Below are 26,290 nucleotides of genomic sequence, written 5' to 3'. Positions count from 1 at the left end.
TATCTGTTATAATATGGTCTTAGATTACCAGTTAGAAAACCAGAAAAGACAAAAATTAAGTTTCTCTGGCAATGAGCACCTGCTCAAGGAAGGATTACTACCTCCAAATGCCATAGAACTCATTTCCTCGTTACTTAAAATCTATCTAATTTTTGAACGCTATATCTAAGAAGGAAAAATGGAAATCAGTAGATATATCATAATTCAGATATGCAAATCAGTATGAAAAACAAGTTGCATGAAGAAATTACCCTTTAGTGGTTTTAAATATAATACATTTGCTATATAACATGAACTATGAACTAAAAGAACTAAAGTCCTTTTGAACAGTTATTCTAAATGCTTTGTCTTTTAGAACTGGTTCCTTAAAAAATCTTTGTTTACATTTCATACCTGGGGGCCAACGCAGCAGAGTTGCTATCTACATAATTTCCCCATCCTCTATTCATGCTTGTTGTATAATCTTATCACTGACCTGTATCCTATTTTTCCTCAACTCCTCCAGTTTGTCAAGGGTACTTGTTGTCCTTCCAGTATTTGATCTGCAAACGTAATAAAAACAGTTTTATTCCAGTACAATTTTTCAACAATTTATGTCTACCCTATAGCAACTTATTTTATGTCATATTGCTTCATAGCAATATAGGAGATTCATAGGAGATTCTCACAGGTGTCACCAAAACCCTTAACAAAAGTCAAGACATGACTCAAGGGCATGATTATCAAGCCAGAAAAGTAAGCTAGCAGAAGTTAATGCTCCTGCCAAATTCTTGCTGGTCCTTGCTTATTCCTTTGTCGTCTTCCCTTGCTGTCTTCGTGTTGACTTAGAAGTACTGAAATGATTTCTTCTTGTGTTTCTTCAGAAACTGAAGTCATTAGTCCAAACTTGTGAAACTGATGAAAGGCAGACTTCCTTCTCCCATTAAAAACAAAACAAAGCAAAAAAAAAAATCACAAATCAAAAACAAACAAAAAGCACATCCATCCATTAAACAAATCCTAAAGATAAATAAGCATTTCTTCTTAATGATATTTAGTATTTACTAGGACTAAAGGACAAATTTGAGCAGGACAAAATACGCTAATTTCAATCTCTAATACCCAGTCTTTCATTTTTTATTCTCAGCTTTATATTGATCATGCAGCCAAATACTTTTCTTTGCCTTCACTTTAAAAATTTGAGTTTTCTTTCCCTGTGTTTCCCCTTAACTTTTTCTCTTAATCTCTCTTCTTTTTTTTTTTTTTATTTTGTAAAATTCTAAAGCATTACTAACTGCATCAAACTAGGCTTGATCTTGTTGTTCCATGTTATATGCACCTTTCTTGAGATTCACACATTAAAGAGTTCATTAATAAAGGCAAGCTGGTTGCTATTACACCTCATATTTTCTTCCAGTGAATAGATACTATGGATGTTCAACACAATTCTGGTAAACTGCAAAGCTTAATAACATTACTGGCACTTCTAGACCACAGTTAAGTCTTTTCCTTGTCTTTAGGCTGCTACTTTCTTTCCTTGCTAGAAGTATATTATTTTAATTTCATAGTAATTTTTGCCCCCACCATACCGTAAAACGTGCACATTGAAGTGTTTTTTTTTTTTAAAAAAAATCTCTGTAATTCACACCAATCAGTTAAGTCTTCTCCAAATCAGAATATAGAACTTTATTATGAAAGTTTACCATAGTAAAGTGCAATTTTTATGTGATCTTCGATGTTTTAAGTATGGGATGATCATTAATCTCACCTTCATACCCTGAAGTAAACATTTTCAAGTTAGAGTACATCTCTGTTCCCTGGGAGGACATTTTTGTGCAGAGGAGTTACCTTCATTAAAGAAGGTCTGAAACAGTCACAGTCAGAAAACGGGCATGATCGGTGATTGCAATGGAAGACTAACAGAATAGTGCTTAACAACTGTGCATCCGGTAAAATAACAAAAGAAATAAATATTTTTAAAATACTTAATCAAAGGAAGGCTATTTCTGAAGTAATACCCCTACATAATCCAATAAAGTATATTTCTGATGCTTACAAGACTATAGTATTTCATTAAAAGAGCTAGCAAAACAGTTAGGAAGACCACTTTGACTGTTAAAATTGAGGTCAGTCCTTTGAAAAAGGGAAAATGGCAATAAAAAAAAAAAATCAACATTTAAGTGTTTACACAGGAAATTATGTACAAATAACATTAAAAACATTAGGTAAACATTGCATAAATCACTAAAAGGTAGAAATAAAATGTGTTAGTGAATAACAATTTAAAAGTAACAATGAACAAAAAGCTGAAAAATGTGTTAATCTTACAGTGTAACTGTCATAAATTTAAAAGTTCATGAAATCGTAAAAAAAAAAAACTATACAAAAAGTTTTGGCTAAATTAAAGGAGATTAATATCAGAATAAGAAGATTGAGAATGGACATTTTCTTCTACAACAAAAGGACTGATTTGCTAGAGGCACAGCACAGTATGCTAGCCTATTTAGCTTTAACCAGAAAGTCAAATGTTTAATTTTTTCAAATGAGGGAACATAAAAAATAGTAAGAAAGTTTCATTGAGTGAATTAAACGATTAAAAATACCCAAAACATTAAGTCAACCAATTAAGCATAAAAATATATATATATATATAAAGCCTCTTGGTTTTCAAACAGTATACAAGAATTTCTTGTAACTCTACAGAGAAAATTAGTCATCTTCAAAAGTACTTACGATAGGTGGAAAAGCAATACACAAGGCCCCCAAAGTGAAAAGGGACAATAAGATCTACAAATCAATGGTCAACATATAAAATTTTATCATGGAAATACTGTAAACGTTTTTTCTTAATTGGGAACTCAAACATTCTTTGGTGTAAAAGACTCCTAGGGAATCTTTGCCTACACATTTTATATCCAACTTAAATAAGAGAGAAAAGAAACTGTTTAAACATTTTGCATTTAAAGTATGCATCATTTTAAAATGCAGTATACATATATGGTCACAGTGTAGAATGGAACTGCCTTTTTTTTTTTTTTTTTTTTTTTTTTTAATAAAATGCTCCTGTCTATAAATAGCAAATCTTAATGGTTGCGGCCAAAGATCCACTTCTGGAAGGGGTCTGATGGATTGCAGGATACCAAACTTGGATGCTCTCCATTTCCTGTAAGGCACATATGTAGTGCTGCATTGTACAGAGTTTGATCCTAATGTGGGTGAGAAAGGAGAAAAAAAAAAAAGTAAACACAATTTTCCTTCCCTCCCATCATTTTTTGCAAGTTCAATGTTTTTAAAAAGAGTAAGGCCAGACAGGTAGTGCAGAAGGAGGCTAGCAAAAAAACATGAGTAGAATGCAAGTACCAAATTGTTTTGCTAGTAAAAAATAAATATTTTAAAACACACAAAGCATTTGAATTGACTTTCAGGTGCATGCCCAGATGTACACGCTAAATGATATCAAGCATTTTTTTAAGTGACTACAATAGTGAAATCATCAAGTTTTGATCTAGTATCTACATTTTTCTCCCAAAACTGAACTTTTTTTGCTTCACTTTTGTTTTGTTGGTGTTTCCTCTTTTATTAGAAACCAAAAATTAACTCACGTAAGAGATCATTGATAAGATGCCCGTTCACTGTACAGTATAAATACCTTTTGATGCTGCCATTGCTCTTCTCTAAGCGCAAAGGTTTTCTGGCCTTTGTAGTTGCATTCACGAAGCTGCACAGGTCCTTTAGAAGCATGCAGACAAAGCTCCTTCTGAATGTTATGCCGAATTTCATGATGTGCAGAATACTCAAAGTACTATTTAAATAATTTTTAAAAAGTTAAGTAAATAAATGCTAACAGGAGTATTAACCTAAATTAACCCTTCGACATTCCAATAAACGAAGGAATAGATTTCTTTTGTTATTCAACAATTCGAAACTAGAGAATTATTTATTTGACTTTAGTGTATGCACTTTAAAAGTATTTACAAAAGTAAAAGCCTTTTTAAATACTAATGCAATGGAATATAATTAATAGTACTTAAATGTAGAAGTTGTAAAAAACACTTGGTGCACATGCAGTATGATGCAAGATTCCCTTGTATGCTCCCCCAGAAATCATAACCACAAGGATACCCCAGAAAAAGCAGAAATAATTGCATGGATAACTTTAGTTTTGGCATTCCTTAACTTTAGGAATCTTTATTCATTTTTTTGTTGCTGGATTTTACTTTTCTTAGAGAACCAAAACCAGATTTTGTCACATGGAACAGTACTGACTGCCATTTGTCAACTTCTGCTGTTTGAACTAAACTAAATGCTAACAACAGGATGCTGTCATGTTCTCTGTGAACTAGCTTTTAGAAAAGTGTAATGTAAGGACACATTTTGTGAGTGAGTTTTGGTGTTATTTCCTGACAGCAGATTACTTTTAAGGCTCAGGTATCTTTGGCTATAGTTCAGATCTAAACAGGGATTTAATTCTAACATTTACAGACACAGCTGTCCTTTTATACTCTCTATCTTACCATCATGGTCTCTTCCATTTCTCTCTCTCAATATATCAGAATTCCTATCACGTCCCGTTACCACTGTTTCTTGGCTCCGTATGTCAGCCTTATTCACCATATCCTTCCTTTGACTATTAAGCCATGCTCACTTAGTTCCCTGTCACTTTCAACTGTCTGTCTAGTTGGTCAGCTTCTGGCCCCTCACTGCTTTGGCATCAATGGGAGTAGCACCGAGGAACAGACATCTATCTCACTCTTAAGGCCCTGCATCCAACATCACTGCCTGAAACAGGCACTCATAGGAGTGACCTCCTTAATCATTTAGCTCTCAAACATAATAGTTTACTCAAAATCTGTTAATCTAAGTAAACCTGTTTTGATTTATCTTTTGAACTCAAAATCGCTGCAAGCCCTGCAAATATGACTTGAATACTAGCTTTAAAACTTCATTCATCTTGGACATTGAGATGGATGTGTTACCAGATCTAGAATATGCTAAGAAAGAAAAAATGATAAACAATTGAGGGACAACTCAAAAACTAGGTTCTTTCTTCCACTCCACTCTCCCATCTCAAACATATGAGCTGAAAGGACAGGTAGCATAAACAATTTCAGCCTGCACTGCTGAAGTCTGAGAACAAACAGCATAAAGCAATTGAAAATAGGGTATTGTAATGAGAAGGCTTAAGTAAGAAAATATGCACATTTCTTGTGTATTACAAGCACAATCTATGTTAAAAGGACTCAAACTGTTAAAGTATGGCAGGAGAAACTAAAAACACCAGTTCTAGTACAATCCAAGATAACTTAAAAAGAGACGACAAGCATACAGCAGATCTATCTCTTAATACAATGTCTTGGTATACTATTCCTGCATTAATGAGTGCAACAATTTGAAAAGGCTAATATAGTATTAGAACAGAATAATAATAATAACAATAACAATAATAATAATAATAGTAATAATAATAAAAACCTTCAGTACTGTAAGAAGCTAACATAACAGGGTAGCTGTTAATCCAGACAGTATTCTGTTTTCCACAAAGATCAATTAGAATCAAGTGTCTGAATTTTCAGAGTGTTATAAATGGATGTTTTTTATAATTGAAGATTTTATTAAAAAACAAAACAAAGCAAAAAACCAACAATTTTCTAATCAAAACATTTAAATCTTTGTTGAACTTTAATTATTAAGGATCTACAGTCAATAAACTTTGTTCTCCAAATAGCTCTTTAAAGCAACAGAGAATTGTGCATTTCTGGGGGAGGGAGATGTTACTTTTGTTAGTATTACAGTAGTGCCTGAAGAATTCAGTATCTGACATCTATTGCAAGTCATACTGTAGAAGAAACAGAAGATCATTGCTGCCTTCAAGATCTATGCATCAAAAAGAGCTCTTCTCGGACAAATTCAGTCATATTATTTGCTTGCATTAGCCAGTATAGGGTAGACCACTTTGACCTCACACTATGAGGCTGCAAGCATGATAGGGAAAGATGGCTCAGGCCTGGCCACTTGGTCTCCCATTGGCTGGATTCCCATTAACATCTTCCTTGACAGTGTGAGCCCTGGTGGCAGAGAAAGAAGCAATAGTAGGAGGTATAAGGAAAAGAGGAATTAAGAAGAAACACAAGAAAGTAGTAAGGGTAGATTGAAAAGGTTTTGCACAGAAAGGAGAGATCATGTGAAGTAGTGTAATGGTGTAAAAAATCTGTATGCTGAACATAAAATGTTAGATGTGAGGCAAAACACAAAGAACGGTATGAAACCTGCCTTGAAGAAAGAGGAATTAATTCTTACAAAAAATATTAAAAATTTAAAAATTGCATGCTAAAAGTGAGCCAATTCCTCTACAACAAATGAAAAGCTTTCATACGGTAAAGTTACAGCTGAATAGATCATAAAAATCAGGGATCAAATATTTTACCTGATTTCCTCCAAGTCCATGGCAAGAATACATAATCAATGGTTTGCCGCCATGGTTATTTTCACCAACGTCCAGACACATGTGGTTACCTATGTTTTTTAGCTAAAGAAAAGGTGTTATCAGCAAAAAAGAAATAAAACAGCTCAGTGGGTATGAGAAAAACTAAACTGCCTCACTTGCTTAGAAATCTAACCTGTGGCTTAACAATTACAACTTTTAATTCATTTTGTTATTTCTACTATGCTCAAACCTAAAAATCTTGTTCTCAGTTAATTTTTTCTACCCAAAAGCCTACTAACTGAATTACAGTTGTCTACAGCCATGCACCGTGAATTATTCAGCTACTGGTATACATGGTTATTACATTACTCAGATTACAATTTTAAAAGATTGACATAAAATATTAAAAATTGGAGGAAGGGAAAGCTTTATTTGTAAATACATGCTAAACATTCACATTGACTCGAGAGTAATAATTATTAGTTGTTCAATTTTTTTTTTGGTTTTAGCATTACAAAGTTTAAGAAGTTGACCGAGGAGATGCAATGGTCTTTAAAATAAATTACATTAAACTATGAACACATGTTTTTCTTACCATAAACCTAATTTTGAGGAGTATATAGCTGTCATAGTACAGTTTTCCCCATTAACATGAAATAAAAATTCTCTCAGACTTCTTACTATATAAAGCTAAATTTATTTTGACAATTCGGGAAATTGCTCACCACTGGCTTAGTACTTGTGTGTCACACTCACTAGCAGTGATGGGCAGAATGTTGCTTATCAGGTTGAGAGATCCCTTTAAGCAAAGCTACTGTTACCAGAGCTACAAAATATTTAAACAGCATGATATGCAGGAGAGATTCTTTGCCCACGGTATTGACAGAAAACTCTAGAGAAATTTATGATAGCTAAAATATAAACACCATGGCTAAGGTAGCATAAAAGATTAGCAAACTTCCTGGATTCTACAATGTTAGTGAAAATAATTAAACTTACATATCCAGAAAACAGAGGATTCAGGTCTGGAACATATGCTTCCGGATAAACATTATTGAGATACCAGGTAAAATTTTTACACTGCAGACGCTGCCTTAAGACAAGTCTTTTTGAGACGTCTCCAAATGTTTTCTATTGCAGCGATGGAAGGAAGGAAAGATGGAAGAGGAATATATTAAAACTATTAATATCAACCTTGTACATTTAAATCTATGATATTCTGTACTGTAGCATCAAACAAGTTTTAAGCTTCATTTGTCAATCTTTTTTAAAAAGTACTGCACTACTGCACTTACTACCATTTGCTTTGCGGTACCTATATAACACCACTGACATCCTGCCTGCTGCATTTCAAAGCATAGGGAAAAAAATACAACATTGCGACATGGAAGCAATAGAAGTATCCTTAGAAAAAGGGCCATGTTAACAATGTCATCAGGTGGGAAAGTAAAAACAAGTAAAGACCATACTGACCACAGCTTTAAAACTAACTGCTGAATATAACGTATCTCATTAAAGAGGGTGCTGAATTGGATGAATTAATAAGCGCAATAGTCAGTACAGCACTGTCTCCCACACTAAACTCAGTTGTCTTTATCTGCTAAACATACTCAAGAATTCTAATGCTATTATGGATACAATATTCACTAAACTTTATCATATTAAGAGCGAAAAAATAGCTTCTAAAAGAAAAGCATAAATTCCAGCTGGTGAAACACCAAAGTTCTGTAACACTTACAAAAATAAATACCTCTTCCACCAAACTCTGAATTTAACTTACGTTTCTGAACAGATAGAAATAGAATTAATATCTACCATTGAATATGCTTTATTCTGCAGCTGAAGAACAACAAAAACTGCTTTTTAAATAAAAACACTAAGTAACTTGAGACAAAAGAGGCATTACATTTCTTCCTCCAAAAAACAAGTTAGTAGTGAGCATAGACAATGCAAACATCATCTGTGCTCTTATGGTAGTTCCAAAGCTTATTCCATGCAAACAACCCAAGATTTTAGAGAATATATGAAAAAAACTTACTAATCATAGTTAAATATATAAACAAATGAAATCAACACTGTCACCACCCAAACACTTAGTATTTTCTACATGTTTTTTGGGCGGCTACAGGCTTAAGTACTGAACTATGCCTATATTTTCATTAAAATGTCTCGAATTCTTACATACTTTGTCAATAAATAACTTTTGCTCACCAAAACTTTCAACGCAGCAAGTGTGATTTCTAATACCACCACCACCACCTACTTGTTTCACAATTTTTGCTGCCTCTGTGTTTCTTCGGTAAAAAATTTCTTTATATTCATCCATCCAGACTTCTGCAAGGCGGACTTGATTACGTGTAATCACTTGAGTACCTTTTGGAAAAGTATGGGGACTCTTGCTGCGAAAGACATGGCCAACAACAGAGCAAGGCATGATCTCCAACTGTCCACCACATTGCCATACCTAATAATAACATTTTTTGTGTAAGTGCAACACAATTACAATTAAGGGGGTGAAAAAAAAATAAAAAAATTTACTGTACACCTAAAAAGTAAAAAAAAAATCAAAAACACCAGCAAGAGGGTATGTATCAGGAATACCATAAGTGAATTTCCTAATCAGGTTAACCCTGGGAACGTACACTTCAGCTATCAAACTTAAAACACATTTTAAAAAAATAAATAACAGTTTAGTGAGCACATTTGTAGTTTATTTCATAGGTTATTAGTAATTTATTTTCCATGTCCTAGATGGCTGACTCAGCAGAGAAGTCAAGATCTAATACCAATTTTTCCTCAAAAATCGTGCAACTATCAGTGTAGAGACCAGTACTAATTAAGTAGCTAAACTTACTCTAAAAGACATTTCTATATTTTCACCTCCCCATATTTCCATTTCTTCATCGTAGCTTCCAATGTGTTCAAAGTAGTCTTTTGATATTGAAAATAGACCTCCAGCAAAAGTAGGTGTTCTGCAAAAAGAGAAATTTACCAAGGAAAACAGGATTCAAACTATATTTAAGGTAGGTTTTCTTAAATACAGATGTAAAAACTTGGTATTAATGTTCTAGGATGTTTTCATGCATTTGTCAGTGTTCCACTACACTGATAGATTTTTCTGGTACAAGCAATTAAATCTGCCCACACTGAGTCTCATTTTAAAGTTTTATTGTCATTTATTAACAACTGATTTAGGCAAATCACTGCTGGAATGCTGGAATGACAGTATCAGGAAAAAATACACACTTTCCCTGTATGGAGAACATCAAGCAAAATTACTATTCCTTTAGACCAGTAACTTGTCTGAAGCCAAAGCCCATAACAATTACCATTGAATGCACCACTGAAACAGTCTAGTACAAGGTGCTCTGAACCTTTGGTGTCATTTTTTCAGGGATGATGGATGGAGAGACAGAATCTGTGGTACTGTCTCTGAAAAGAACAGTTTATAGTTCCCCTCTCCCTCTTGAAAAAAAAAAATACAGAAATTGCTTATGATCTTCCTAGTGTTTGTGAGAGAACGGTAATGCAGAACAATTATTGTCTTAAGGAAGCTGCATTTGTATGAAAGCTGTAAAATTCACAACCTGGTTCCTAAAGCAAATATCACAAAAAACATCTATAATGCTAGGACTTCTGATCATACTCATGTGAAGAACTAGATCATTTACAAATGGCTTTTTATAACAAAAATCATGAAAACTGAAGGATATTACTCAAATTACATTTACCTAATTGGGTAAGTTTCATCTTTTCTTCTTTTATTTTCATGTTTAGGAAGAGACTCCCATCCAAATGACAAACTCCAGTCAAAATTCCCTCTGTTGTGGTTATGCCCATAAGGAGATGGTTTACTGAATTCAAAAGTGTTGAGATCTATAGAAGCAATATCGGGGCTTACAACAGCAACAGAGTTTTCAGCTATTCTTGCCAATAGTGGCTCCAACCAGCCATAAAAGCATTCACCTATGGAGAAAATGGGAACAAGCACTGAATTTTCACTTGACTATATAGTAGTACACAGAGAATAATTTAACATACCCACAGTAAACCAACACACACTGTTTTTAAATGGCACTGCCAGTTTTACTTTCAATAACATAAAATAGCAATTCAAGAGTTCACGCAATGTTGACATACATAACTCATAAAACTGCAACATTAAATCAATGACAACATTATTTTAAACCAGACCTGGCGTAGTTACACTTACAGTGAGCATCCAGAAAGGTAAGGGTCTCTCCTGTTGCTACCGAAGCTCCCAACAACCGTGCAGTGATTAGACCTTTTCTTTCCTTTTGACGGACTACTTTAACAATTTGAAATTGTTTCACATATTCATCTAGTTTATCATGCAAGTATTCTGGAAGGAGAAACCAGTTTTAGGGTATTATTCACTGTTGTAATATGAAATTTTAGGCAACGGTATGTATAAACTAACAGAATAAAGGATTCATTCTAATTCTAAAAAAGGACATTTGCTGGTATATCTGTTCTGCAGTATCAACTGTTTGAATATCAACTCAAAATCCATTCTCATGGCAAATTCATCACATATCTACTTACTCAAACTATCTGAAGAACCTGCAATCTTTTTCATTAATGACATCTCATTTTACAAATGGTTTTCAGAGTCTACAATATTTACTTGCAACAGAAGCTATATTGAAATAACTTTTAAAGGTGCAAAATTTGATAAACAACCCAACATCCCTCATAAAACATCCCACGATTTTTCTCCCTCTGCCTACCCTTCATATTAAACTGCACTACTGAACATACTGCACATCCAAGTAATTCAATATACTAGATACAGACCTGCAAATAAGTCTAAACAAACTGATGAAAGCATGTATGTACAGACATGTTCATCTAAAGTTAAACATAAAGTTTTGGAACTTGCATTTATGATCACACCCAGTATGCATAACTCTTTGCCAATCAGCTGAAGTACTAAAAATTATTTTTCCATCAAATAATTTTATTTTTTAGGAAAGAAGTTTCACTTCAAAGTAATGAAATTCATTTGCATAAAGGCAATCACTATGATAAAATTCAAAGACCTAAAAGCATTGGCCAATTTATCCTTAGGTACTTTGTTCTATAAACTGTAATTAGTTTTAAGCACATATTACAGAGCTACTTGCCATGCAACCATTTTTACTGTTTAAGCAGCCCTAGAATTTGAATAATCAGAATTGGGGTTTAAAAACCTCTGAGCAAACAAGAATTTCTTATTTGACAACGCTTAGAAAGAAAAAAATCTGGGAGAACTATTTTTTATTTTATAGGAAATAAAAGAAACAAAAGCACATTGAAAACCATATGGTATTCATTATGGTGGTAAGGAGATATCCTCTTTTAACCCATTCTATATACATTCCTACCATGCCTTAAAATCAATAAATAAATGCTGTTCAAGGGAAAATAGGAAGACTTCTTACCATCTACACTGGCATCATCCACCAATATAATTTCCTTTAGCAATATGGCCGGAGACGTATACATCACGCTGTGAACAGTTCTGAGCAGAGTGGACCACGCTTCATTATGAAAAACTATTATAACACTTGTGGTTGGCAATGGTGGGCAACGCTTAAACTTTTGTTCAATACATCTACAGATTGGAAAGCATCAAATGTTACAAAATGGACAAAAAGTTTTGATTTGAATTCTTAAAAGAAACCCTTCCCTTTCTATTACAAAGCTTTTTAAGTATGGACATTAAATCTTTCAGCTTCTCCAATTTCTCTCCAAGTTTTGGAGCACAAAATCGGGTGCTCCGGTTGGGAAAGCTGCACAAAGTATTTTGTAAAAAATTGATAAATAAGAATTCCACTTGAACAATTGGCTCATTTTGACTTCTGTCTCAAAAACATTTGAGTACACTTCATATAGCACCCGGGTCTTCTTCAGACAAAAATATGTTTTTCTACTGAGACCAGCAGACACTGAGTTGCAAAGTCAGACTAAGTCACCATTACTGTTGAAATCCAAAACCATGAAGTATTTACAAGAATAAATGAAGAATTTGAAAGGAAAAATAGAACAAATCTGATTCAGAACTTCAGTAATTTTTAGAAATATCATATAATGCTTAGAACAGTATATCCCATTCAAGGGAAACAATTTTAAACATACAATTTTTTCAAAATGCATGTATTCTGAAAAGAACTCCAAATCCAATTGTAAGACAAGAAGACATGACAACACTCCTGTATTTCTAAGTTGGTTGCACACTCACTGTTTATTGCCTGTCAACTCTAGAGACTGGAATACTTCTCAAGGCAATTATCACAGCCACTGCCAAAGCCCTCACAACACATACAGGCCAAATCTCACCAGTTACACTCCAGTAAAGGTTACTGCGAGCTGTACCACATGTAGAGTGCTAGGCATACTACCAGCAGCAGCTCAGTAAGGTTAGTCACTTCTGACACAAACAGCTGAGAACATGAACAGAGATCGCTCAAAACTAAAACCCATTCTACCCACCAAGTCCTAAAGTCTTCATTAATAAAGTTTCTCCTTCTTACAGATTGCAGAGATGTTCCATTGCTTGGTTCACCAGTTTACTACTCCTACTTTTTATTAAACTATGCTGGTGGTTTTATTAATAAAAAAGGATGGGAGTGGGGAATGGTATTTAAAATAGAAAAAAAAAAGTTTAAGCCACAGTTTTAGTTTTCTTCTAAGTAAAACTTAACAGATTTCCACAAAGTCACTGAGAAAATGTAGCTTACAGGCAGAAGTAGGAAAGCTTATTTAAATATGGTTACTATGAATTCCAAAGCATGAAATAAGTGAGCCTTTCTAAATTTTCTTGGCTTTTGCACCGTGGAACATTATGCACAGTAAATCATCATGTATCACCAAGAGACTTTTCCTCTCCTAAATGATAATCTAATGCTGAAATCAAATCACTTTACGGTCTTCACATTTCTATTTCTGACAAGTTTTTCAACTGTTGGGACATACACATTTCCACATACTCAGGAGGTCGAGTGTCTGGTCCAAGATCTCTGTGTAACGAAATCCTATCGCTCGCAAATGCATTAAAACAGTGTTTTTCTTCTCCACGGTCTTTTTCTTTCTGCTCTTCTGAATTTAAGTTGATGGTTTTGAATGCTTTACCAGAAGCTCCAGGAGCATTAGGATCTTGAAGAGGTCGATCTAGAAAGGGTTTTAGTTCCATTGCAGTATAGTGTCCTGGCAAACAGTGTTTCTCTCCAGGAACTTTAGTTTGCCGAACAGGTGCTTTTATCTGCATTTTTGGCTTTGCACCATTGATATTGTTCATAGCATTTAGCACAAGACCTAATACATGACTTTTCTTTCTGACAATTGGCTCAATCCCTCCTTCATCTTTAAAATCTTGAATGCCCACTTCTCTTTGTAATAAAAATAAAAATACCAGAAAGAAAAACACAATAATGCTAAATTTCCAAAGTTTCCAGTGAAAAAATAATTTCTTGAATAGTTTAGGCATTTTTTTCAAAGCCATTCTAGTTTAAAAAGTTTGTCACAAAACAAACGTTTTCCTGTGAATGATGTTCTTTAATACTGAATAGGTCACACCATTTCTTGAAAATATAATACCTGTGAAATAAAATAAAAAGTATCAAGTTAGACATCTAGTATATACAACAATGTAAAACTACAACAAAGCAATGGGCAGGAATTAGTTCACAACTCCCAACTGTCAAACACCATATGTCCATCACTTAAAGACAGGCTTTACCTATCTTTAAAATACCCAAGATGTGCTTTCCCCATTTTTTTAAACATACTTCAGACAGAAGAACCAGAAAGCAGGCATTCCAGTAGGAATAAATCACTATTTCTAGACAAAGTCACTACTTCACATTAAATTTATTCCAAATTTTGAAAATTAAGGAATTTTAAGGATGAAATTCTAGGTCAATGATGGGATAGAAGGAAAACATGCAATCAGCATGGTGAGTTCAAGTTCTATGCAGAAAGATCCATGTGAAAAGTGAACAATAAAGACAGAAAGGACTTCACAAACCATTTATTTCTACAGTTTTGAAATTTCCAATATTTTGAAAAACATTTTTATTTCAAGATCAGACTTAAGTAACCAGACTGCCAAGTGGAAAAAAAATTTAATTAATTAAGATTCATTTTGTTATCAGTATACATGTTAAATGCAGACTTAATACAGGTAATCGGTAGTAGGTTAATTTCGGCTGAGTACCAAGCAGTCAATCTATATATTTTTTCATTCACTTGTACTGCACTTTCTGGCATATTCTGGTGCAACTCATCAAGAGAATATGTCAGAGTTCTCCTTTTTCAGGAACTAAATTCTTTTTTACAGACAGGCAATTACTCAGTGGCTTTCAAAGATGAAAAACTATGAAAAACATTTCAGGGCTACCAGCATCCAAGTGATTTGAATTCTCTCTGCAAAATTGGCAGTTTAAAAGAAAGATTAAAAATAGCAACCAGCCTGAATTCAAAGCACGGATTTATTTTTGGATAAGTTGCAATGTGAACTAAGCAGCAACCAGGCAAAAGTCATAGTTAATTACTGCTTGTTAACTACTGACCACAGAACCTCAAAAATAAATAAATAAATAGAAAAGTTATTTTTTATTTATTTCATCATTTAAAACAGAACTATATTCAGCATTTTTAATTAGAATAATATATTCTCAGGAAGAGATATAACTTGTAGAAAACAGAAAAACACATCACTCAGTTTCCCTAAAGAATTTGCAGGGTTAGGCATCCAAAGTTGTTCATATTACAGTTTATTTCAAAGCTTATGTCAGCTTTTGAAATAAACCCATATTTTCAAACCGCAGTAGTTTTACCATAGAACTATTGTTCTAAAAACACAGAGGAGTGGAACGATTTATAATGCTATTATAGCATCCCCACGTAGATACTAAAACGTACCAAAAAAACCCTTCAAAAGGCTCACAAATTTCTCCCTCACCCCCCAAAAAATTAAATCCAGTGCACTTCCGTCTCAAACATTATTTTCCCAATTTTCTTTAGTACTGATAACCTTGTGCTATACTGATGCCCGTATACAGTAAATATAAGAATAAAAACTTTTTCTTTCTTTCTTGGGGAAGGATTGTAACCAACTTACCAACCTGCCAGATGCCCATCCAGCTGCTCTCTCACTCCCTCTCCTCAGCAGGACAGGGGGATGAAAATAAGATGGAAAAGCTTGGGGGTTAAGATAAGGACAGAAAGATCACTAGACAATTACCATCACAGGCAAAACAGATTCAGGGAAGATTAATTTATTGCCAATTAAAAATAGACTAGGACAGTCAGAAACAAAGACAAAACTAAAAACACCTTCGCCGCCCCCCAACCTGCTTCTTCCCAAGCTCAACTTCACTTCTTCATTCCTGATTCTTTTATCTCCTCTCCACTCAAGCAGCTAAGGGATAATATGGATCACAGTCAGTTCCTAAGTGTGACCACTGCCCTGGGCAGCCTGTCCTAGTGCCTGACCACCCTCTGGGTGCAGAACCTTTCCCTAACACCCAGCCTGACCCTCCCCTGTCCCAGCTCCATGCCGTTCCTCAGGTCCTGTCGCTGTCCCCAGAGAGCAGAGCTCAGCGCCTGCCCCTCCACTCGTGCTCCCCTCGTGAGGGAGCTGCAGGCCGCCATGAGGCCTCCCCTCAGCCTGCTCTGCTCTGGGACGAACAAACTGAGTGACTTTAAGCCAGTTCTCATATGTCTTCCCCTCTAGATCCTTCACCATCTTTGTTGCCCTCCTTTGGACACTGTTTAATAGTTCCCTTCCCTCAACCAGCTAGCAGTGCTGTGTGATGCACCCCAGGGTACAGGTGGCCCTTCTGGCTGCCAGGGCACGCTGCTGACCATTCAGCTTGCTGTTCACCAGAACCTCCAGATCCCTTTCCACAGAGTTGCTCTTAGGCCTCTCATCCCCCAGTCTGTACGTACAGCCAGGGTTACCCTGTCCCAGGTGCACAATCTGGCACTTGCTATTGTTGAAATTCATGTGGCTGCTGATTGCCCAGCCCTCTAATTTGTCAAAATCTCTCTGTAAAGCCTCTCTGCCCTTCAGGGAGTCAACAGCTCCTCCTAATTTAGTGTTATCTGCAAAGTTACTTAGTATACCTTTGAGTCCTGCATCCAGGTCATTTATGAAAACATTAAAGAGAATTGACCCTAAAATGTAACCCTGTGGAACCCCACTAGTGACCGGCCACTAGTTTGATGTAACCCCATTTACCACAGCCCCCGGAGACCGACCCATCAGCCAGTTGTCCACCCATTGTGTTCCGTATTTATCTAGCTGTTTGCTGGACATTTCATCCAGAAAGATACTGTAAGAAACAACATTGAAAGTTTTGCTCAAATACAAAAAGATTACACCAACTGGTTTCCCTTGGTTAACTAGGTGGGCAACCTTGTCACATGAGGAAATTAAGTTCATTACACAGGACTTTCCCCTCACGATCCCGTGGTAGCCGTGACCAATGTCTGCATAGTCTTTCAAGCCACGGTCTTCTCCACAGGCTGCAGGAGAGCCTCTGTACTGGTGCCTGGAGCACCTCCTCCCCTCCCTCTTCACTGACCTTGGTCAGCAGAGCTGTTTTTCTCACATTTTTCTCACTCCTCTCTCTCACAGCTGCTGCATAGCTTTTTCATTTTTTTTTTTTTTTTTACCCTTTCCTAAATATGCCATCACAGAGGCACCACCTGCTGTACTGATTGGCTCAGCCTCGGCCAGCAGTGGGCCCATTTTGGAGCCGGCTGGAGCCAGCTGGGTCCAGCACAGGGCAGCCCCTCATCTCTTCTCACAGAGGCCACCCCTGCAGCTACCAAAACCTTGCCACATAAGCCCACTACATAATGCAAATCACGAAGCATATGTACAGTTCAGCACCCGCCAAGGAGATTGTAACTTGTAAAACCACTGTTGCTAAATAACCACAGCCTCAGCGTGAGTCTGCAGCTTCTGCAACCTGTTAACCATGAATGTTTTCATAACACTATATTAAAAAAAAATCACATTATTGTTTCTCAGTGCACCAGGCATAAGCACATGCAATATCAGTAAGTCTTAAAGCTTAGGATTCCAACAAGCGATATACATACATTTTCTTCAAATAGAAAAAGAAAGCTTTTATATATACACATATGCGTAATATAAAGTACCTCAAATATATGTATAAGACACCTGGCAACTTCCTTATTTCACATGCAGCCATTTAGTCATAATCTATCATATAAACATGTAGGGAGGGGAGCATAAGGTTGTTCTTGTTTGTTTCCAAACATCATAGCCAAATATCATTTCCAAACATCATGGACTAGATGATACCAAACATTACTTATGTAGATTTTAGCACATACTTCAGACGAATAAAATCTGCTGCTGGCTTTGATGGTGGCACAGTAACCTATCCTTCAGAAAACATTTGAAGTGCATAGGTACATTTTACCAAAAAATTAAACCAAATTGCTGTTAATTTTATTTGGAGTTATTTCCTTTAAAACTTGAGCATATGAAAATCCTTAGGACACCACAATCAACACAGCAAAATAGTGAACATATATTTATAAAGCAAAATAAACAAAATCTATAATTCATCAGGAAAATTTCTTACACTGTGTTTTGCATACATCTGTCTTTAGACGTGTCATTAAAGACTATGGTAAGTACAGCTAACAACCAAACAAGAATATATATAGCAATTTACTCATTTAGTTTTCTGTGTAACTATATTAATTTTTATCTTTGACAATGTATTTTCTTGTATTGGAGACATCTATACTGCCTGCTCACACATAACGACTGCCATAGCACACAGGTGAAATGTGTCTGCCCCCAGAAATGAAATGACAATTCATGTAAGTGGGCTGTGCAAGTAGAGCAACACAACTTAGCCTTTTAATGTGGATTCATACATGCCAGTAGCATATGTGGCAGCATGCCATGCACAGAAATCGTGCAAGTGGTGCTTCAGAGGCTGTTTTGGGAAGAAAGGGTCAAGTAATAGCCTTGGGATAGTAGGTGCAGCAGTGAAATGGACAAACACGGGCTCCTTTGCTACAAATGCCCATACTCTTCAATATAGACAAATTCTGTTCGTAATTTTATTGACGAAATATCTTGAAGGGATAGTGCTTGATATTAAGAGAAAAGCTATTTATCATACAAAACAGTACCATTTTCCAGAACACAGACTACATTATCCAAACAACTTCTGTCATGAAAGCTGTGTCTTTTCTATGGTTTTTAACCAGGATAAATTTTGCAGTCAGAAATGCAATCTTTATTCCCCACAAACACCTCACACATTTTTATGGCATAGCAACATCGGTAAGCACAGACGAAGCTACTGTTCCATCCTCCAGGACATGCTGAAGAAATATGTGGTACAATTAAATTCCCTGAGGTGACTGTTCAGCAAAGTATTTAATATGCTATTCATTAGAGTTATTTCCACTAATAGCAGCCTGCATTTTTGCAGCACTTTGAAATAATTAGCCCTAAACACCAGAAGTTTTATTTCAGGGAAGGGTTTTTGTTTGTTTGCTTTTGTTTTTAAACAAAATAACCAGAAAACTTATATGCACTACAAGTCTTCTAGAAAGTGCTGAAAAGCAGCTGCCATACTACTTCAAACCACATCACATGGGTAGCGCACGAATTCAATACACAGTCTATGTTACATTATGCCACCCACTAACTGTGATGTCAGACTGTCTGCAAACACCCTGGCTTACAAAAAAACCTCACTCCAGTAGCCAACATGTAGACAAGTCTGACTGAAGTTAGCTTGGTCTGAATAAAACTGAACAACAATATATTTGACCTTAGGTTTTTTTTTTTTTAATAAAGTTGCTTGAAAATGTACTTTTCTTTTATGCTAAATAGGGTTCTGTTTCCTGAGAATGTTGTTTATGGAACTTAAAATATACTTTTAAAAAATAGTTATTTAAGCCTTATGGATGATTTCAATCACATTTTTTTATACAACTTAGGTTCACCCTTAAGCTAATTCCTAACTCCAACATCACAGCCTCGTTAAAAACATATCTCTATTTTCTCGTATCCAAGTATGCAGTCCCTTCACCAAGACCTTAACGTTCCCCAATCAGAAAGCAGGTGTGGGAAGAGGAAACGTGGATCAAATTCTTGAGGAAAAAAAGACCTGACCCTGATGATCAGCCGTTCTCACCAGAATAGCAAAAGTCTGTTAAAGATACCCAGCTATATTTGCTGGACTAGTAAGAAGTCCTATTGCCACCACCAATGTAGCTGAATCTAAGATTCTAGACAAGGCTTTTTGTCTTTTTGTGCACGAATACCAACACAGGTGCTACTAAGTTATTAGCTACTGAAATAATAATTTTGGAAAGTGATATTTTCTTCTACCACTACCATGCAAATTGAGATTTTCCTACCAAATAATTAAATAAAAATCACTAAACAAAACTGCGCCCGCTTCCCAGAAGTACATTCCAGAAGAACATCCACTCTCATTACTACCTCAAGACTAAGAAATGACAAATTTGAAGTGAATTTTTCATACAGGCTTTGCTGAATATGGAATACTGAGGCTTCCCATACAATCAAGAACAAAAGCTCTTCAGAACTTGGGGAAAACGAAAAGAGTTGCTAAAGTTTACCAAACTATACTACTGCTCATGATAATATTTGTATCCGTCTTAAATACAAATAGTTTACAAAATGAAACATACAGAACTTAAGGATTAAAGCTTCACCTAAAAAGGAGAAACAATCATTTGGTCAGTTTCTGTCTCTGCACTTGCAGAAGATACTTGCCTGCCTGTTCCACTAAAATATTGCTGCGGGTTACTCTCCTAGACAGGGCATGTGCTCCTAAAGGACTAGAGATTGGCAAACCCCAGATACTGTTTCTTCGTATACATTCTCTGAAGCTCAGACTGTGGAAATCTTGTTCTGCTCCTGAAAAAAGGAAGCTCTAAGAGGAACACTGAACATATTCAATTCTCCATTCTTTGTTTTAGAAAGTCTAAGGGCATAGATTTTTCTAGCAAAGACTGGAGGCAATCCATCTCAGTGATCATTATGGAAGAGAGCATCTGAGCATTCAGTACATGGCCTGAAGTCACAGTTTTACTCTCTAATTGGCCTTAGAATTTAAAGTTGTTTAAAGCATAAGTGTAAGGCAAAGCAAGTTGTCTTTTTTAAAAAAAAAAAATTTAATGAGGTTTCCTGGGTCAATTGCTGCTAAACTGATCTTTGTCAGAACCTTCCAAAGGTGTCTTCTCTTTCCTCCTGTCCCCACGTGACTGGCTCTGTGTGTCACTGCTGAATAAATTTACATAACAAAACTAAACCAAACAGTGATTTGACTATGCAACTTCATTAGTAAGTAGTTTTGTGACATGATTTCTCTGTTTATAAGCAGAACTATAACCTACAGCACATGATATCAGCAAACCTTTGGAAAATCAGACAGAAAATAGTCGGGCAAACGAATAAAGTTGCATTTTACATGAAATCTAGCACTTCACAGTCTGGAAACTTGAAGCCCTTTCCCATCTTCTAGAACATAAGCACAGAAATGAGCAGATGAGGAGGAGAAACTCGTGAGTGCTGGGTGGCACCTGATCAGCAATTCACATTCAAACATGTTTCTCTAACTTGGCCCCAAAATAAGGGAAAGCCCTGCGCTAGGCATCAGCTCACTGAACAGATAGGCCAGGCAACACATTCATGCAAAGGAATGTCTCAAAGCAATGCAGTCAGACACCAAGGACCACAGATTCTGGGGCTGTGTCACAAAAAGGGCAATTATATCCTGTTTCTATTTTGACAGCAGTCAAGATATCCAGGCTGTGGCCAGTATTGCCCCACCCAAAACCAGGGCAAGGTTAAATAGCAACAGCAGTTACGAGGAGGAGGAAAGCTGCTCTACTCCTCCCCGCAGCACAACAGAAATAGTAAGTCTGGCTCTCTGTAACTAACTTAATTTTTACTTTGCTTTGTTATTGAGAGGCCTCGCAATGACAGTAGCAGATGCCAAGCTGACCAAGCCAGAGGGCAAACTGGCTGAAAAAAGGAACTGTACGCCGTATGTTGGCTGTGCCCACGGGCTGCGGCTTCGCCTCCGCCTCGGCTCCGCAGCGGGGCACCGGCTCTCCTCAAGGCTGAACAGATCGCGACTGCTTATCGTTTATCAGACAAAAGGTGCAGTTTTGTGACAGAAGACTAACACGTAAAACATTACTAGGATAAATACAAAAGATTAATATTTCCAGCAAGACGTTTTTTATTTGACCTATTCAAACGTCTAACTCCTCGATATGTGAGCGCCCTCACAGAAAGTTAAGGACGGCCGAAAGTTGGGTTATTCGCGTTACGATTCGCTTCCCTTGTCAGCTCTCCAAAAGCAACACACCATCCGCGGGCGCCGCCGCCTCCCGCCGGGCAGCGGGGCTGGGCTGGGCTGGCTGCGGCGGGACGGGGCAGCCCCGCAGCCCCCCGCCGGGCCGGGAGCGGGACGTGGCAGCGGGCACCTCCCGCGGGCAGCGCCGGGCGTCCCCAGCCCCGTGCGCCCCGCGGCGGCGCCCGTCCGCTCTCCTCGCTCCCTCCGCGCTTCCCCACGGCGGGGACACGCGGGGCCGGACCCCCCGATACACCGGGACCGGAGGGGGCGGAGGGAGTCGTCGTCGTCGTCCCCCCCCCAAACTCGTGCTGCCCCCGCTCACCTGGCTCCGGCGGCGGGACGGCGGAGGGGAGCGCGGCGCCCGGCCGCGGCCTGAGGGGGGCTGAAGCCGGGCGGGCGGCGGCAACGGCGGCAACAGCGCCGGCAACGGCTTCCGCTCGGCGGCCGCCAGGTGCGCGCGTGCGGCCGGCCCTGCGCCTGCGCGGCGCCCGCCCTCACCTGGCGGCCAGGTGCGCGAGGCCGCGGCCGGGCGGGAAGCGGGAGCGGCCCCGCGGTGCGCGCGGGCAGGGGCGCTTGCAGGCGGGCTGCCAGGTGCAGGCTGCGCCCCGCGCCCCCGCCTCCCCGCGCCCCCGGCTCGCTTGACCAGGCGCTGACGTTGCTGGGAAAGAGCGCGGCGGGCTGCGGGCAGGGCAGGGACGCCTCACACGGCGCTGCCTTCCCGCACATCGCCCGGCTTCGCGCAGCGACAGACTTCCCTATCTCTTTGACACCGAACAGTTTATTCCCCACCTCGCTTACCGTACCCGTAGTTAGTGATCACGGAGCAGCACGCTCGCAGGCTCAGGCCAGCATTTCGGAGCTGACTCCTTGCAGTTTGCCCAGGGGCTCTGCAAACATGTGGTGAGGTGGCAGGCGGTGTACGGGCAGCACCGCCACCCAGGGCAATGCCAATATTTTATGACTAATTCTTCTTTCCAGGAACAGTTTATCCACCACAGATTTCCTTCATAGTTAATGTGTTGGGGTAGTGCTAGCACACAACCCTCCCTCCTACCTTTGCATGTTTAAGCATCAAGTGTAGCAAATACAGCACAGCCAACATTCAGCTTCTTGTAGCCTCAAATTCACTCAAATTTCTAGTGTTAGAAAGACTTCAAGATCTGCCATTTTCTAAAATAAAGCCTGCAGTGATAGGAATACTTACACCTTTAAAGCATGACACTTCAGAACAAGGTCTAGATCATTCCCTCCACTCCTCTTGTAGCAGGTACCATCTCACATAATTACCAAACCACAAGTTCTAGTAGAGGAAAAAAAAAATCACATATTTCGAGTAAGCATTTTAAAGCAGATTGATATTTCAAAAAGTCAGTTTCACTGAAAATTAAGCAAGAGGTAAAACTACAGAGTAAATGAAGCCAGAGATCAGAACCATCATTGCAAGGACTGTAAATGGACAAACCAGTGATCTTACTTTAATAGGTGGTGTAGTAGCAAGCAGATGAACTTGCTAGTGATTTTTCCTTTTTTTCCTGCTCATCTTCATGCACAGAACACAGCAGCTCACGAGTTCTTTACGACCAGCTCCCTAAGAGCCAGTACTCCACTGCCAGCATCAAGACTACACTGGAATGCTGGCTCCTGGATCACTTTCAAAGACAATTCCTTCAGAACAATTTCAACAAGTTCCCCAATAATATAACCTCTGTTTAAACTGGGATGTTTGTAAAGCTACTCACTCATCTAATGACTTCTAAGATAAAGGTTGAGGTTGCTAAACCAGAGTTTCCTGATTCGTGAGCCTTTCTAGAAATTGCTGTAGCCACATTTCAGACATGACTCAAGACAGTTAAACCTAGTCTGAAAAAGGGGAAAGAACCTGAATATTACTTTTTTCCCCTGTAAGAATCTAATTTAGTTATTTTAACTAATGAAATTAATTATTTTACTTTATTTTTAGATCATCTTTCTAGTATTGGTACAAATCTGAAAAAAGAGTAGGAAATAAGGAAATTAAGATAAAAGTATCACCAAAAAAAAGTGTTTACAGATCCTCTAGAAGATACTCCAGGCATTCTGTACCTGCAGGGAAAAGGGGTCAAGAAAGGAGAGGAAGCGACACCTATGGCTTATGTTGCTATAGCTACAGGATGCTTAGGTTCCCAGTTTCAATGAATGAATCAACAGAAACCACAGCTTTGCTCTCCTCTTTTATTCACAGGCAGAAGTGGAAGATGGGTTGCTAAGCAACGACGTACTGAAGACTGCAGCTCTTTGAAATCAGCATTACTGACTCCCCTCCATCCTCCCTCTCATCCTCCAGGAGCCTCTTCCATTCAAAGCCATTTATTAAGAAAGGGACTGAAAAAAATCTACTAGGACATGCATCCTAAAATAAGGAACTGTAAAAGCAGACACTGAAATTAACACTGTTAATTAGCTGGAGCAAAGAAATGAAACGAAGCCACTTCTTCTGCACTGAAAGTAAAAAAATATTTAGTAAGGTCAGAATATCTTAAAGTGGCTTATACAAACCAAAAGGGTAATGGAAAGGCCATTTATTTCTTCTGGGAATATTATATTAAAGCCAGATTTTCTCTGAAGGATTAACTTGCAACCACTGCTTCTTTTTTAATTGAAATCTAAAGATGTGCCTCAATTGCACTCTTATTTTAAAGACTTCATCCATAAGAAAACATGAGTGGCTAGATGTGTTCAAGATGCCTAATAGACTCCACAAATCTTTTACTTCCATGCTCTATCAATAAAATTCTCCACCGTAAATTAGCAAGGAAAACCTTCAAGTCTCAGATTAATTTCTATCAGCTAATTTCTGTATCACATTGTTGTGGTTTAACCCGGCAGGCAGCTAAGCACCACTTGGCCATTCACTTGCTTCCCCCCCACCTCTCCCTCCTGTGGGACTGGGGAGATAAGAGAAGAAGGTGAAACTTGTGGGTTGAGATTAAAGCAATCTAATAAGACAGAAAAGCAAGGGAAAATAATTATTATAATAGAATATATAAAACAAGTGACGCACAATGCAATTGCTCACCACCCACTGACCAATGCCCAGCCCCTCCCAGACCAACTCCCCTCAGTTTTATTGTTCAGCACAACACCGATGGTGTGGGACATCCCTTCTGACATTTTGGGTCACCTGTCCTTGCTGTGTCCCCTCTCAGCTCCTGGTGCACCCCCAGGCCCTCGCTGGCAGGGCAGCATGAGAAGCTGAGAGTCCCTGGCTCTGTGTAAGCACTGCTCTGCAAAAACTAAAACAGCGTGCTACCAATGATATTTTCATCCTTAAATCCAAAACACAGCACCATACCAGCTACTAGGAAGAAAATTAACACTATCCTAGCCAAAATGAGGATACATCGTCATCATGGCCTACTGTTAACTAACTTATGAAAAGGCAATGTGCAACTTATGCTCACAGTAAAAGAAAGGAGGTGTAGATGCAATTTAGTTTCACCAATTTTGAACACATCTTGCACATTTTGACATAAAAGCACCTATTTTATTCTAAACTTGAGCTGTGTTATTCCAGTGCTACAGAGCAAGCAGAAACACTGATCCAGTACAGAAAAGGCTGCGGATAAAGAAATGCTGTTTTATTAGAAACTGCCTTGAAACAGGCCTTTGTAATTTTAGCAGTGGAGGAAAAAAATCCAGCAGATTAAGGATTCACAGTCTACTGATCCCCACAGCCCAGCTTCCTTAAAATTCACCCTCCCGCCTCAGCATTTTCCAGTTCTTTCCATGTTCCTCATTTAATTCCCAAATCATCAGTCCTATTCCCCCCCCCCCCCCCCCAGTCTCCTATTTTTTCCCCCTCCTTTGTTGTGGCTGTATTGTACAGAAGGGGTAAGTCAATAGCATAAAGTTTCAAGGTTACCTGGTGAAGGAAAGGCCACTTAACTCCATCTTTCACACAAAGCTTGCAGAAATGTTACACACCTGCACCTGAAAGTTTCCATTAATTTTAGTTTAGCTGATCAACAACTCAGAAGTTATTTGAATGCAGAACCTAGAAACCTCCAGCAGGCAGCATCACTGCTTAAGTGATACATGTCAATCTACTTAGGAAACAAGGCAGTAAGTTATCCAAGATACAGCACCCAGTTACTGATAGGTGAGATTAGATATGATTTTAAACAGTTCCTTGTGTAGCCTAACAGTGAGTTATCAGAAAAAAAAAAGACCACCACCTCACCCCCAGAAAAAGTGATTTTACATAATGTCAACATGGAAAGCTAAAATTACTTAATCAGAAAACAAAATTAAGATATTTTAGTACTAGTTTTAAGATTTTTCTTCATGCCAAAATATTTTTCTAGTCAAATACATATAACCAAGGTATGTTTGAAAAACACATACCACAGTGCACCGCTGTTTTTTGTTTGGCATGTTTTTGAAGAAATTCTGCATTACTGACAAGAGTCAGTCATGACTGACAAAATGTCATTCACACCTTGCT

The 26,290-nt window shown here is 37.9% G+C and overlaps 1 protein-coding gene across 4 annotated transcripts; it reads right to left on the bottom strand.

Moving 5' to 3' along the window:
* Positions 1-1,646: 1,646 nt before the first annotated feature.
* On the bottom strand, positions 1,647-24,665 carry GALNT3 (polypeptide N-acetylgalactosaminyltransferase 3). Of its 4 annotated transcripts, none has more exons than XM_080601283.1 (11): positions 23,012-24,665; positions 13,396-14,002; positions 11,848-12,020; positions 10,617-10,766; positions 10,135-10,369; positions 9,258-9,375; positions 8,667-8,867; positions 7,403-7,534; positions 6,404-6,505; positions 3,629-3,781; positions 1,647-3,185 (listed from the first exon to the last, which is right to left on the bottom strand). In XM_080601283.1, the coding sequence occupies exons 2-11, from the start codon at positions 13,905-13,907 to the stop codon at positions 3,063-3,065; spliced, it is 1,899 nt and encodes a 632-aa protein (XP_080457409.1). In that variant the 5' UTR covers positions 13,908-14,002; positions 23,012-24,665; the 3' UTR covers positions 1,647-3,062. The 4 variants fall into 4 exon arrangements, with proteins under 4 accessions (XP_080457409.1, XP_080457408.1, XP_080457410.1 ...); XM_080601282.1 differs by lacking the exon at positions 23,012-24,665 and adding an exon at positions 22,130-22,297; XM_080601284.1 differs by lacking the exon at positions 23,012-24,665 and adding an exon at positions 15,528-15,964.
* Between the last annotated feature and the right edge of the window lie 1,625 nt (positions 24,666-26,290).

Source organism: Anser brachyrhynchus, assembly GCF_964034855.1.
Source record: "Anser brachyrhynchus genome assembly, chromosome: 7".
In the NCBI taxonomy this organism is placed as follows: Eukaryota; Metazoa; Chordata; class Aves; order Anseriformes; family Anatidae; genus Anser; species Anser brachyrhynchus.
This window is presented reverse-complemented; position numbering and strand designations above follow the sequence as displayed.